Raw genomic sequence first — 14523 nt, 5'->3', positions numbered from 1 at the left:
ACAGTGCCCATCATACACTGCAATTAACATGATTACTTTCACAAAGGCATGCAATTTACCATGCAGCCGCGCCCTTTTAACAAAATAAATGCAGCAAGTCTACAAGCAAGATGTGTGCTTTCAGGTGATTCTGAAAGCACACTTCGTGCTTGTAGACTTGCTGCATTTCTTTTGTTAATAGAGCGGGCCAGATTGTGTGCTGCGCTCTATTAACAGAAGAAATGCATCAAATCTACAAGCAGGGCTTTCAGCCGGTGCCAAGACGGTTTCCTATTGGGCTCTTCAATTTTACCTTGAGGGTGGAGGTAAAAAAACGCACCTCTGCATCCATCACTGCTTTGGATGTACCTTCAAAGCAACTCGTTTTTCGGTTTTATATAGAGCAAACATGAGCGCCAGTTACATTACACAAGGACATATTCATGTTTTGAATCCAAGGATGTTGAGCCGGCGTGAAGCTAGACGCTGCTTTCTCAGCTTTAAAGACGGCAGCTCTAGCCTTAGCCACAACCTAGTCTACAAGAACGAAGCATTTTCAATATTGTATACAACAAAGTCCTAGTTGCTGCTTATTTATCTTATGCAATTTACAATCATTGACAAAGTCAGTAGCCCTGGCTCGTTGTAGGTGTAATGTTACTTGTTGTGTTGAATATATAGATAATTGGGCCCTCACTCACCAACCTGGTTGATGACATGCTTCATCATAGGGTCCCTACGGAGCGGCCGAGTGCCATTCCGGTGTGCTACGACGCCTGCGGCTGCAGCGGAGCAAGTATTTGTTTAGTGCGTGTGGGGGGTTGGGCGGTTTTGTGCAGGTTAAAAAGTAGCCAAATACTACCTTGAGAATAGTTTATTCTGGGTGATTTGGTTACTGTTAAAAGCAAGTGACGGATCTATGCCAGCTGATTAGCGTAGCTAGGAGGATCCGATTGAGTTAAAGGGGTGAAAATGTGGTCGATATGTTTCTGCTTTATTAGTGCAAGTTCTGCAAAGCTTTCATCAGGACCTAAAGGATAATAAGACCACGGCGGTATACGCACGCTAAGGCGTACCCTAACCTGTGGTCTAGTGCTTTTGATAAAACTCACGGTTTTACCACAAAAAAGGTCTCCAAGTATTTCTTAGACCTGCTGTAGCTTAGAGTTTTGATGCGAGTTGCATCATGGATCACAGCCGGGGGACCTGCCGGGTAATTTCCAGTATTGCAGAGTCCCGCCGTGTGCCTAGGCGTGCACGTCTGGATCCGAATGTCATCAACCAGGTTGGTGAGTGAGGGTCCTTTTATAAACATCTGTGTGTTCCCTTCACAAAATTCTAGGCAGTCACTCTTTTGTTGTTATTTTGTATAATTGCCAGGGGGATTAAGAGTGCCTCTCTCCCTCACTCTCCTTTTGTTTTGGGTATATAGATAATTGGACAGATGCAGCAAAATACCAGGGGGTGAGCATACTATGCTTAGTACAGATTTGTAGCTTAAGTGTTTTAAGCCACTTCCTTAATTACATCGCCCTAATGAGACTTCCCCCCCCCCCCTTCCCAGTTTTTTTATCCCACTTAAAGCCCTGACTACAAGCATAACGTGCTTTTATCTGACTTACTTTACGCCTGTGACTCGCTGCGCAAGAGAGACGACGGATACAGAAAGTAACCCCAAACCCAGGGCTTTAATACCTACAATTGATTGTCTCTGTTTAATGTGTGTTCAATGTAAAGTACACCCTGCACTGGTATGAATGGTGCTATAAAATTAATTAGATGCATCTCAGAGAGAGTGGTAATGAAAACTTGAGTGGCACTGTTAAAGGGTAATAGTGAGGGAATCACTGGCGGAGGGTGTCATTGGGGGGCACCAACAAACATTGTCGCACAGGGCGCCACCAGTTTGAGATCTTAGTCTAGGCAGTTTTCACCATACACACATCTGCAGTAGGTGATTCAGGTCTTCCCAAGTTGGTCTGTATACTCTGAACAGACTATGCAGATGTTCTTGGCATTGAGTAGAGTTCTCTCTAAATGTTGAAGAGTGTTTTCTTAATGCTCATATAGGCAGAGGGGGCGCATAGGAAGAGTCTACCTATCCCCCTGCCAGTTCCTCCCCTCCCCCCATCAACCCCGGCCGCCTTGTAGTCACACAAGGGAAAAAGAGCAGATCAGGAAGGGACCTCATTGTCAGGGTCACTTGAGTGGGGTAGATGTGAGATGTCTTCTAGATTGTTTGGTGGTTTGTCCTAAACTTTCTGAGGTAATGGTGAGGCTGTGTTCTCAGAGGTTCCTATGTTCATACGTGTGCCCTGGATCGATCCACAGTAGTGGAATCTGCCTCATGACTAGACACTCAAATCTTCTACCTGGGACTTTACTGTCAATCACTTGTATTACAGTGCTCGCTTATACATTACCTCCTTGTGCTCCAGTCTCCGGTGGTCTCTCAGGAACTACTTTTTCCCCCGGGGTTATAAGCAACTTCCCCCCCAGCCCCTTCAGCTGGCAAGGGGAGCATATCCAGCAAATCCATCTTTTTTGGGTCCTCACTTTCTTTCTCTTTTTCCTGTACTTTAGTGATCATAGAGGAATGGATATGGAGGTGGCGGACTGATCGTGGGGAATAGATGCGGCGGACTGATCATGGTAGACGATTTGGGGGCAGCGGAGCAGTAGCCCTAACTCTGTTCCTAAGGTGACTCATTTGGTACTCTATTTTCCCCTGGGTGTTTTTCATCCCTCGGACTTGGGGTTCATACTTACGCTCGTGTGCCTCCTCATGCGATTGGAGGAAGGGTGGCCATTGCTGGGTATCTGTTTCGTTCTTGGGATCCTTCAGTTTCTTCTGCAGGTTTGCTGATCTTTCTCTGTCAGCGGTACCATGTTCATAAAAAGACTTCTACCAATCCTCTTGAGGGAATCCCACCCACTCTTGTAAGAATACCTGCTTGTGCCTTTATCGTACTGATAGCGCATGTTATGGGCAGGAGTTCCTTTCGGTGGGGACTCCCTGTGTCTAGATTTTCCGGCCCCATCAGTGTTCTTCACAGTTCACACTGTTGAGAACAAGAGGGATCTTGAGGTCTTATGCCCGGAAACTCATCCCTTGGAGGGCGGTAGGGAATTAAACGGAAGACGGTTCCCTCAGTTATATTTCTACTTCCTGATTCCATAGGTGGCTGAGAAGGTATGGTACACTTTTTAGGTTTCGCCTGTCGAAAGCCGCGCACCGCGCAGCTTTTCGGCGCAGGCGAAATCTTATGTCTACAGTATGTGTGTGTTGTCCCGCCCCTCTGTTCCATTGGCTAGCTCCATAAATGCAGGCTAGCGATTGGAACAGAGATGCGTCACTCATTCCCCGAGCAGATTCGTGGGCGTTCCGGTGATTTTTACTCATCCCGCCCATTTTCGTGCGTCATGCGGCTGCGGGCGGTTGTTTTTTTTTTCTTTCTTCGAAGGTTGTTTTTGGTCATTTCTCCAGGCCAACGGAAGAAGTCCAGGTGAGTGCTCTTCCCCCCCCCCCCTCCCGCTGTCTGGGTACCCGTTCCCGCCCCCCCTCCCGCTGTCCGTGTCTCCGGCCTCTGGGCTCCCCAGTCTGCTTACCGCTTGACACGGATGATCTGGTCTCGCATGGGTTTGATGTCCTGGAAGCTCTGCTGGTTCACCATGCTGTAAAACCAAGATGAAGCCCTGGCCATTTTTTATGTACAGGTCGCGCATGGAGGCGAACTGCTAGGTACCAGCCTTGTCCACAATTTCCAACACCGAGGGCGACGAATCCACCTCGATCTCTTTGCGGTAAAAGTCCTCGATGGTGGGGTCGTACTTCTTGATGAAGGTGCCCGTCATGAACTGCACAGTCAGCGCGGGCTTGCCCACACCGCCGCTGCCCAGCACCACCACCTTGTACTCGCGCATGGTCCCCCCGCCACCAGCCCCGTGCCCCCTCCCTCGCCTCCCGTGGCATGTACTCGCACCTTCCCCGCCCCCCGCGGAACAGCAGCGGCACCCCCAGGCGGCATGGGCGGGCCCTACGGACCCCCCCCACTGCCCCCCCCCCCGGCTGCGGCTAATGCTGCACACAATGAATGATGAACCGCGCGCCCGCCTCCCGCGCGCCGGTACCTAATGTCCACCCCCTTGGCTTTTGGGAGCGGGGGAAATCTAACCCTGGCTTCTTACATGAGCGGGAGATAGTCCGGCGAAATGCAGGGGGCCCCTATGGTTAGGCTGCCCATGTTGTTGGTGGTGCTCCTCTCCGGCCATAACTGCTGGCTGCGCACCAGTGGGGCTGGATCCGAGTCCGTTGTGTCTTGCGTGGAGCCCGGAGGGGGCTCCGATCTTTGGGACCACCGGTGAGTCGGCGCATCCCCCCCCCCCCCCCCTCCTCCCCCCACAGGGCGGGGGTTGCAGCTTCAGACCGTGACTCCGTCATGGCGACTTGGATGTAGTTAGATCAATCTGCCTATAGAGCACAATCATCTAAATTTTCGAGCTGAAAAATAGCTGATATGTTTTGTTATTTTACGAAGAATGCCAATCCCAAAATGAAAGAAACGTGATAATCTGATCTTAGTGCAAAATAGCATCACAATCTAAAAGATGTCAAATGGGCAATAGTTTTACGCCGTGAAAAAAAGTAATGCATAAATTGATTTCGCGTTTATTGCTGAAATGATTGGCTAACTCCAGTGGCATCCTTGCCTGAAAAATGCGAAAGATAAATAAAAAGTGTAGGTTTCCGTGATTTTTTTAAAGTACCAAACGCTGTGTGTGGGTCTGTGTGTTTTTGTGTGGCATTTGCCAGAGATTAAACTATTGGCATTGTAAATGACAATGCCATTTATTTATCTGTTTTCAAAACCAACACATAAATACAAATTTTGTCATTTACAATGCCAATAGCTCAAACTTTTCAAAAGGCGAAACCATTGCATTGTAAGTGCTTGTTTTTTTAATTATCTGGTTTGTTGATTTTGTTTTTAAAATGAAACTTTGTGAGTATTGCAGCTGTGTATATCATTGGTGTACAGTCCTCACAAATAATCTCTTTCATTCCCCGTTTTTGCCGTACATTAAACAAACGTAACAATTACATTTCCCAAGCTTATCTGGATCCCAAGTCACGTGATTCCATATAATGTCCCCTCCCAGGTGTTGCTTCTATATATGGGGCGAAGTGAGGAGGCTGTCGCCTGTGAAGGCACTGTACACTCGCACTCAAAGAACCCCTTGCTTTTGTTTGTTTTTCCCCCTTCAGTCAACACCTAACTGGGCTTGTGAAGGTGCTGGATCAGAGGGTCTTGTTCTCTCTCTGGTTCATCCATCAAAGTTCTGTTCTTCGGATCCTGGCCCTCCTGCCCGTCTTTCCTGTTACTGTACTATTTATAGAACCCACTTTCTCTAGACCATAGATTCACACACTTCTTTTCACTGGACATCTCCCAATCCTGCCTACTAATCAATTAATTTCATTATCGTTGCCGACCCGGATGACATTTGTGTGCTGTTTTTAACAGTACTTTGGTTATCAAACCATACAGGCCAGGCAGAGTAAGCAAGCAAACAGACTGTAATCTCAGTTAGATTTTACATAGAATGTTGTTTCAGAGTGCTCACACAGCTTTGCCAGTTCCCCAGGCACAGTGCTAGTCCCTGCTGCACCCTAGATCCCCTGAGAAAATCCAGTCCTTCCTTGCCTTTGGTGTGTGGGGTCTGATCCAGCGCTCTCCTTTGTGGAGTACTTTTCCCGCTTGACAGTGCACCATCTGTTAAAATAAAACACAACACTTCGGGACACCTGAAAGTCTAACATGTGATTAATGTAAACATTGCAAAACACCTAACACATACTAAAGGGACTATTGTCATTTCACCCGACCAGAGTTATCGCTCAAAAAGGCAGTTGGAGCATGTAAATCTAATCTGTATAAAACGGCTCATGTACACCTCTCTCTCAGTATAAATCTATAGGAACATAAACATGTGACAGTAACTGTTACTTTAACAAAACTAAATAAAAAGGATAGGAGGCAGAATCTTCTCATGGAGAGAGTGCGAGAAGACCTGAAGTCAAAGATAAAGATGCATAAACCGAGTGCTGAAATCATTATTATCTGAAAGTCCTGCTTCTGTTTGCCAGGATTGAAAGGAATACACAAAGCAAAGGGGTAACCCAGTATCCCTCAGAACCTGGGCATGTATAGTACAAATAACAATTGGTTCTGTCGGGTGATACCATTTCTTTGTAGTGCTTAACATTTGTGTAAATTAGTGAATCTGAGGACGACGCTAGAACACATATAGAATGGCAAAGTAATACATAATTTCAAAAACGAGTGCTTTACTTAAACTTTAAAGATTCACCAGAAGATTTTTTGATTCTCACCACAAAATTACCATAGGAACAGGCTGTCTGATAATTCCGTTAATGAAGGGCGACAACACTGCGACCCAGGTCGAGCGCCTGGGGGCCAGTGGAGACGCCCTCATCCCTAGGGAGCAGGGTCGTAGATTAAAATGGGCAAAAGTTGTCCCGGAGAACTTAATGGACAATCTTGTTCAGAATAGACAAGCTGACATCATAACCTGTATGGAGAGTACAAGTGAGGGAATGGCCATTATTACCTCTTTCACCGCCATATGTACACAAATTAGCCATGACCTGACGTCCACAAAAAACCAAGTGGTTTCTACTAGTCCTAGATGGTTCGATAGGGAGTGCTCCCAAAAACATAATGTTCTACTACAGGCTCTTAAACATCAGCCCAGAGATAGGGAGTTGGTGGGTCGGCTCAGAAAAGAATATAGGCAGGCTATCGAGACACGCAAAAAAACCATAAAAAGTGAGGCATGGGACAGTTTAACATCGGTCAGCGTGCTGAGAGATAGTTCCCAATTTTGGTCGATTTTAAATCATCCGTATTTTGCCTCTTCCAACAACACTGTGCTGGATTGTGTGATACCAGAGGATGACTGGGTGAACCACTTTAGTAAAATTTATAACAGTGCAGATCTTTTAACCACACCCCATTCCCATCAGCCACCTACCGAACCCCCCCTTTTGTCCTTTTCTGAATTTGAGGTTATCAGGGCAATTGAAGAGATGACTAAACATAAGGCACCGGGCCCAGACGGGGTCCCTGCAGACTTATATAGCTTGCAGACACTATTCTGGGCCAAAATCCTCACAAATGTTTTTAATACAACTGTCACCGTGGGGTTCCCAAAAAGCTGGTCCACTTCAACCATCATCCCTATATTTAAAAAGGGCTCCAGATCGGACCCGGCATGCTACAGGCCGATCTCATTAATTGACTCTGCCGTAAAGATTCTTGGCAGAGTCATTCTACACAGATTAGGCGACATTATTAAGGAGAAGGGGGTGCTCTCTGACCTGCAATATGGTTTCAGGGAGAAAAGAGGTACAATAGAGCAGTGCTTGAACCTCCACATGCTGATTAGTAAATACACCATGGCCAAGGAGGGTCATCTATATCTGGCCTTTATGGACCTTTCTTCGGCCTTTGACTTGGTCAATAGGGCCAAGCTATGGACCATACTGGCTGGTATTGGGATTGACCCCCCTCTAGTAGACTTCCTGGCCGCACTCCATGCAGATCTTTCAGCTAACATCAGAACTACCCGTGATGGTAAAACCACCAGACCATTTAGTTCCAGACGGGGTGTCAGGCAGGGCTGTATCTTAGCCCCACTCCTGTTTACCATCTATATCAACTCCCTTGATAAAGCCCTGGAGGGGTCCACACTCGATATTCCTTATGTGGGGGGATCTGCAGTTCCCGTACTCCTCTATGCGGACGATGCGGTGCTTCTAGCCCGCACAGGGGTGGGGTTACAGAGGCTCCTTAATGCATTTGGTCATTTTATGTCTTCGCTCGACCTGCTGGTCAATAACAAAAAATCTCATATTATGCTGGCAGGGAAGCGTCCAAGGCCAAAAAAGTTGAAATCTTTTAGTTGCTGTGGAGAGGGGATCTCGAGAGTACAAGTGTTCACCTACCTGGGAGTGATATTTGAAGAGAAGGGTTCATGGTCCCCACAGGTGGATGCGAAATCCCTAGCCGTTACCAGATCCACCTCTGCACTTTTGAGTTTCGCCAAGCGTCTTGGGTCTCGACCGATGGAGGCATTATTGAAGGTTTACAAAACCAAATGCCTATCTATAGCCTCCTACGGAGCCCCATTGTGGGGCCACGCAAACTGTGGCAAACTACAAATAGCAGAAAATCATTTCCTCAGGTCCTTGTTGGGTGTCCCACAATCCACACCCGTCCTTTCAATACATACCGAACTAGGGCTGGGTTATCTTACTGACTCACTCCAACTAGCGCCCCTTATGTGTTGGACTAAAACTTGGCTGAACAAGGACATTGCTCTGAACCACAAAATCCTCAGGGATTGCATGACCTTGGACAATGCCTCAAAAATTCCATGGCTAGAATACATAAAGGGGGAGATGGGCAGACTTGGCAGACCAAATCTATACAGCCACCCAAACACTATACTCAAGGGAGATTTGAAATGGATCAAAGAAAACTTCATGAGGAGGGCAGTTCAAACACGGGAGGAGAAAGAACTAACTAAACCAAGAGTCAGAGCCAACTTCTTACTCCTGACCTCGCCCCAAATTGAACCTTATTTAAAAATCGTGAGCAGACCTTACCATCGTCACCTGCTTATTAGATTTAGGTTCAATTTAATCCAATACTCCTTGGGCGATCTTCCCGTGTGGGGTGTTCCTGATGAATCTACCCCGTGTAGCTGTTACAATTTTTCAGACCAAACCCTCATGCATTTCATCATGTTTTGTAGCCACTACAAAGCGAGTAGGTTGAGGTTTTTGGCACCCATTTTAAGAGATGCAGGTTTTGTTCAGGTACGGCCTGCTCTACTTTACCTTCAGTTATTAGGCAGCATCAGGACAATTCTCGGGGTTGCTAGCTTCCTGGTCGCCGCTATGCGCACTAGGTCCAGGATGCTATCCCCGAGACAACTGGAAGGGTGATTTTATTATTATGATTCCCGGCTTGCTTTTTAACCTTTATGAATTTTACTGAACTGTTCTGTTTTTGTAACCCACATGAATGTATCAAATTGTAATGAATTTTATCAAATTGTAAATCAATTTTTAAATACATGTTGTCTGTTGCTTTTATGATTTTAAATGTAATCGAATAAAGCTTGTTTTGACTGACTGAAGCTGCGAAAGTGACAATTATTTACAATGAAAAGGTGAAAAAAGAGCCCAAGTGACAGAATCCGTGTATTGTACATATAACTGAAAACACACACAATGGTAATGAATTGACAAGTAAGGAAGGGAGTTTGAGAATAGGTCCAGTTTCATAGTAGAATACAGGTGTCTCAGGCTCAAGAATTGATACACAGTGATTTGTAAGCTGAGAGACCTATTGACGTATGGACAACTAAAACCGTTGACGTTTCAACCCTGACGAGCATTAATGAGGCATTGTCATGGCTGGTCTTCTTCAGGACAAGGAGTTAAGTGGACAGCCGATTCCTCAAGTTAATCGATGCCAATAGACATGTCAACAAGTGTTGAGGTGGACATGAAAGACCTACCAGTCGGCCTAGATTTGGCTGAATCCAACTAGACGTGTTTAGCAAATTAATGCGGCTCCTGGTAGCACTAAGGAAACCAGGCGCTGCTACGAATTTGATAAAGCTCTGGCGGTTGTACGCAGTTGGTATGACCTCCTATTTAGCGGGCAAACCCAGGCGTCACAAATGAATTGTGAAAAAACATCAATTGCTTATTGACTGCAACCAGCAAGACGGCAGGAGATTCAGTCATGACAATCCCTTATAAATGCTCCTCTCAGGGTCGAAATGTCGACGGTTTTAGTTGTCCATACTTTAATATTGAAAGGAAGGCTGCATTTTACAGCGAGGTGCAGGACGTATGCTGATGTACTTCCGCTAGTAAAATTGCACCTAGGCTCATGGGAATCATGAAACTTAGCATGCATGTTAAAGGTGAGGAACACTTCAGGTGCATAAAAAGGCAATATCCCAATCTGATTTTGTAATATACCCGTTCAGGGTGTGATATGCATGTGCAAGGAAGCATGAATATTTAAGGCACCAGGAACTCATGGCTAGGTTTCCTCAGAAAGAGGGAACCCTCACCTTTGTTTTTAGACAGTTACTTCAATGTTGGTAGTCAATAAACCCAATTCCCATCCAGCCAAGGTTGGTTCCAGTCCTGAATGTGGCTTGTGCTACTTGGAGAGTAAACCTTGTGTCTGCTGCCACCTCCCAGGGTCACCCTTTCACAGCATCTATTGTACATGCACTGTGTGAATAAAACCAAACATCTGTTTGTTCGCAAGAAATATAACAAAAATGCTTCTTGTATTATTGTAAATGTCTTTTGAGTATTGTTTTATTCGATTGTGGCTGCCTGCTTAATCAGTTATCCAGACAGGTTGGAGGCCAGCTGTGCTCGCCTTACGGAACTGCAGATTTCGTAGAGCGCTTCTCGGGTTCTACTTTGAGATTTCTTTTTATCCATTTGTCCCAGTTTAAATGCCATGCATAGGTTGGGGCTCAGGTGTGGGCGTTGTTTGTCAATCTGAGCCTATTCCTAAAACATTTTAAATCAATAGGTGGGTTGTCTGACAGTTAAATGGCAGAGAAGGACAGAATGCATAAAATGTGTTTGCCTCCAAGAACAAAGTTTCGATACCATTGGTTAGATAAGTTATAGTTTAAACTGTTAACTCTTTGATGTCAAAATACCATCCTGCAGCATTTTGTCCATTACAAATGCACGGTGCTTAGAGGTTCAATGCTACTGTCCAGATTAGAAACCTGTTTTGGTGATTAGCACCATGTGTGAAAACAAAGAGATGGTTTGTCCTTTGTGGACACATTTTCATTTTGCAGCTAAATTGTTTGCATTCCCTTCCGCATGTCTGCTTTAAGTTGTCTTGTGTTTTCCACAGGAGGAAAAGCGCGTTAGAACTTCATTTGCGAACGCAGAGGACTCTGAACGGGAGAAGTTTGCCCTCTTTTCAGCTGCCGTCAGGGAGAGCCACGAAAAAGAGCGAACTCGAGCCGAAAAGACAAAAAACTGGTCCATCATCGGCTCGGTGATAGGTACCCTCATTGGGGTCTTGGGCTCAACATACATTAATCGGGTCCGGCTAAAAGAATTGAAATCGCTACTTCAGGAAGCGCAAAAAGGACCAATCAACTTGCAGGAAGCGCTTCACGAACAGGCCACCACGTACAAACATCAGCAAAAAGACCTCAGTAATGCCATTTTGAGGCTACAGCACCTGATACAAATGGGGTCCGGTGCTAAGGGGATCCCCTCAACTGACGACCCTGTTATAGTCGATATAAGTAAGCAGACAAACTACTCCGAAGAGATTCATAAAGCCATAGAAAATCTGCAGCAGCAGGTGAGCGGCTTTGGAAAAAGTTTAAGTAAAGTGTCTTCTGAGGTACAGAACATGAAGACTGCATTTGAAAAGACACCAGTGGAGACATCGCGCCCAGCTATTTTCGTAGGGGAAGAAAACATGCCTTTCACTGTGAGCGATGTGATGCTGGAACTGGTAGACGCGAAGCAGAGTCTGGAGTCCCGGATTAATGGGAACTTTCGCTTCACCACTGCCATGACTTGCACATTCTTTGCCTTCACGGTCTCCGCACTGTACATGCTGATCAGAGGATCCTAGAACTTACTGTGTCCCCCTTTAGAAAGTAATGTTCAATAAAATGCTTTCTAGATTATTGGGAAGAATCTTTTAATGCTTTGTTCGCCCAGTAGTTGGGTGACCAGCCTCATTTCTCTCGACTCCACCGCCATCTTCTTTGTGGCTCATCATTGCTTGCCCCACATAGGTTTGTCGTTCAGGGTCTGGTTTGAAAGGCTTATTGATACGTCATTCCCAATCCATTTTCTTTGAATGACACTAATCAAACTTTTAGTTGTATTTAACAAGGAAGCTGGCTAATAGAAATGTGAAATTGGTGGACTCTGGAGCTGCCTTCCACTCGTTTAAAGGGTGGATGCTAGGACATTCTTAGCACCTTTTGGTTGAAATAAAATTAGATCCATCCTCATTTTTTATTTTTTTTTATTTTGAAAGTTTTATATAGCGCGGACAAGATCTTTGCAGATATCAGAGCGCTTCACATAGAAGGGGTACATGAGGGAGCATAGTCAGACAGATAAATCAATAGATCACACAGTACAAATAGGTGGCTGCAGAGCCAATCATGTGAGTAATAAGACAAATAATACAAATAAGCAAAGGGGTCAAACATGTAGTACAGCTCGGTGCAGAGTATTAACAGAGTTCGAGATAATAGTTCAAGTGTATTTAGCCATGAGGATAGCTTTTACTCATTGGCGTAGTGGGTGTGTTTTAGCGTTTAATAGTATACGTAGCAGCTGGAGACCGGGGTTGCCACCGGAGGTTCTCCACTTGACCTCATTTTGCAATCCTGGATAAATCAATTGAGCTCACTTGACTGCTCTCCTCATTTGACACACTTCAGAGGCTTGGAAATGTGATAAGCAGCAAGTCAGTTTTCAGAGGCTTAATAAATTATAGGATGTTGTGTTATTCGATCGATGATTCCATGTGCTAATACAATGCCCTGATCATACGCAACACGTCAACCGTTGAGCCTATAGAGTGCAACTACAGATATAAGTTCTCCCGAAGCCCCAGCCTGGCAGCCATCAGAAAACCATGTGTTCCCCCGATGACTAAACAAAAAATGTTGTTCAGAGCGAGTACTTCCCCCCTAAGGAATTTTAGGGCAAAATAAGTGCATAGAAAAATACAATATAGGTAGTAAATTTGAGGAATTTGGTCATTTGCAAAAGTTGGGAAAAATACAGGTTGTGGTAAGTTAAAGGGTGAGGAAACGTAGGAAAGAAACGTGGAAAGGTATGGCGTCAGCCTGCCCTTGTAATAGGTACCTTTGTATAAGTCAGCCCAAACAATGAGTACCCAAATCCGAGGTACTCATCGTGCCTGCCATAGAAGGTGATGCGCTGAGGCGGCCTTGAGGCATATTAAATGTGTGACCTTCACAATACACCATGATCTCTTCAATGGATGATATTGTCTACGGAGCTTTGCCTTTTTTCAGTCCCAGATATAGGGCAGCGGCGTTTCAGAATCTTGTTACATTTCTTAACTCTGATGAGTAGCGCATCGTTCCAGTATTTTGGTAAGTGAAACACTGTGGTTACATTTCAAAGTGCCTATCTTGGACGAGCTTTCAGGGGTTTTTGGGTTTCCTTTTCAGATTGTGTTGGTCTGCAGTGCCTTTTAGGGACACTCGCCTTCCCACTTCTGAACTGGTTTGCAGTGTGGGTGGGGTTAGTGGTCCCAGAAGAGATGTGTGGCTCAATGGTTAGAGTGGCAGACCCTGATGCAGAGGTCTGGCCCGGACCAGGGTTCAATTCCCGCCTCGGCGGGTCTCGGGCTCAATTTCCTCGGACCTGATAATTCTCGCCTCGGTGCCTAGTCTAATCATGGGTCCCACTCTGTGACTCTGGGCAATAGCTTGCTTAGTCTCCACAACGGCCCCAACAGCGCTGAGGATGCCTGACTTCACCTTGGGGGTGCCCAAGAGTGGGCTCCTCACAGGGAAAGGCCAGGAAGGGTTCCTCTGCAGTATTCGTACAAGCGCCGAGATGCCTACGGGTAGTTGTGCGCTATATAAGTGCGTAATTATTATTATCATTTACCAGAATATATGAAATGTTGCTCATCTGTCTCTCTGAAATTTCATCCCGGTACAGTTTGAAAGCGTTTTAGGATGGTCAAATTTTGCAGCCTCTTCAGAGGAGCGATAAGTGTTTCAGTCTAGCTTGACTCCAGTGGGTCCCTTGCTTGCTGTGCACCTGGGAGCAGGGTCAAGACTGATTTCCATATGGATGCGTTCAACCTGGGGTGGCATGGTGAGCAAAAGAACAATGCATTAAACCCAGATTTCTTGACTGGGGTGAGTGGTTGAAAAGTTTCAGCACCCCGTCCATCATCTCGTTGTGTTTGCTGTGTTCGCCCAACGTGTCCAAGGGTATGCCCAGACATGGGTCCCTTGTTAGCTATGCCATTGTATTCAAGCTATCCTGGCAGATGAGGGGTGATACCCCGAAACCGGTCCCAGGATGCTGGTTTCCGGTTCAGGGAGGACCTGACCTGGCAGTTCGTGCCGGACTGTTCCCTTGAGGAGCTGGGTCAGGACTTTGTTGCAGTTACCATTGTGTTGCTTGTCCCCTCCCTCCCTTCTCATGCTGTGAGTTGGATTGCTTGCCTACTCTCACCCTCCTCCAGCTGTCAGTCGTGTTGCTTACCCCTGCCATTCTCCTTCCTACTTTCTGTTGGCCCCACCCACCATAACACAAAATTATTATGTGCCCAGCACTTACAGCAGCTTAGCACTTTTTTTTCTCTACGGCTACATCATTGCACTGAATGAAGCGCTGTTTAAAACCATATATAAATAGCACATTAACTC

General features: G+C 45.8%; 1 protein-coding gene across 1 annotated transcript in view; it reads left to right on the top strand.

The window, feature by feature from the left end:
* The window catches only part of CCDC51 (coiled-coil domain containing 51), a 37481-nt gene extending 25709 nt beyond the window's left edge, over positions 1–11772 (top strand). Inside the window, exon 4 of the mRNA XM_078661871.1 lies at positions 10977–11772. Within this exon, the coding sequence (XP_078517997.1) occupies positions 10977–11717 (741 nt within the window). The 3' untranslated portion in view covers positions 11718–11772. The remainder of the gene's footprint in view (positions 1–10976) is intronic.
* The last annotated feature ends 2751 nt before the right edge of the window (positions 11773–14523 follow it).

The sequence above is a fragment of the Lissotriton helveticus genome, chromosome 9, assembly GCF_964261635.1.
Source record: "Lissotriton helveticus chromosome 9, aLisHel1.1, whole genome shotgun sequence".
Classification (NCBI taxonomy): domain Eukaryota; kingdom Metazoa; phylum Chordata; class Amphibia; order Caudata; family Salamandridae; genus Lissotriton; species Lissotriton helveticus.
This window is presented reverse-complemented; position numbering and strand designations above follow the sequence as displayed.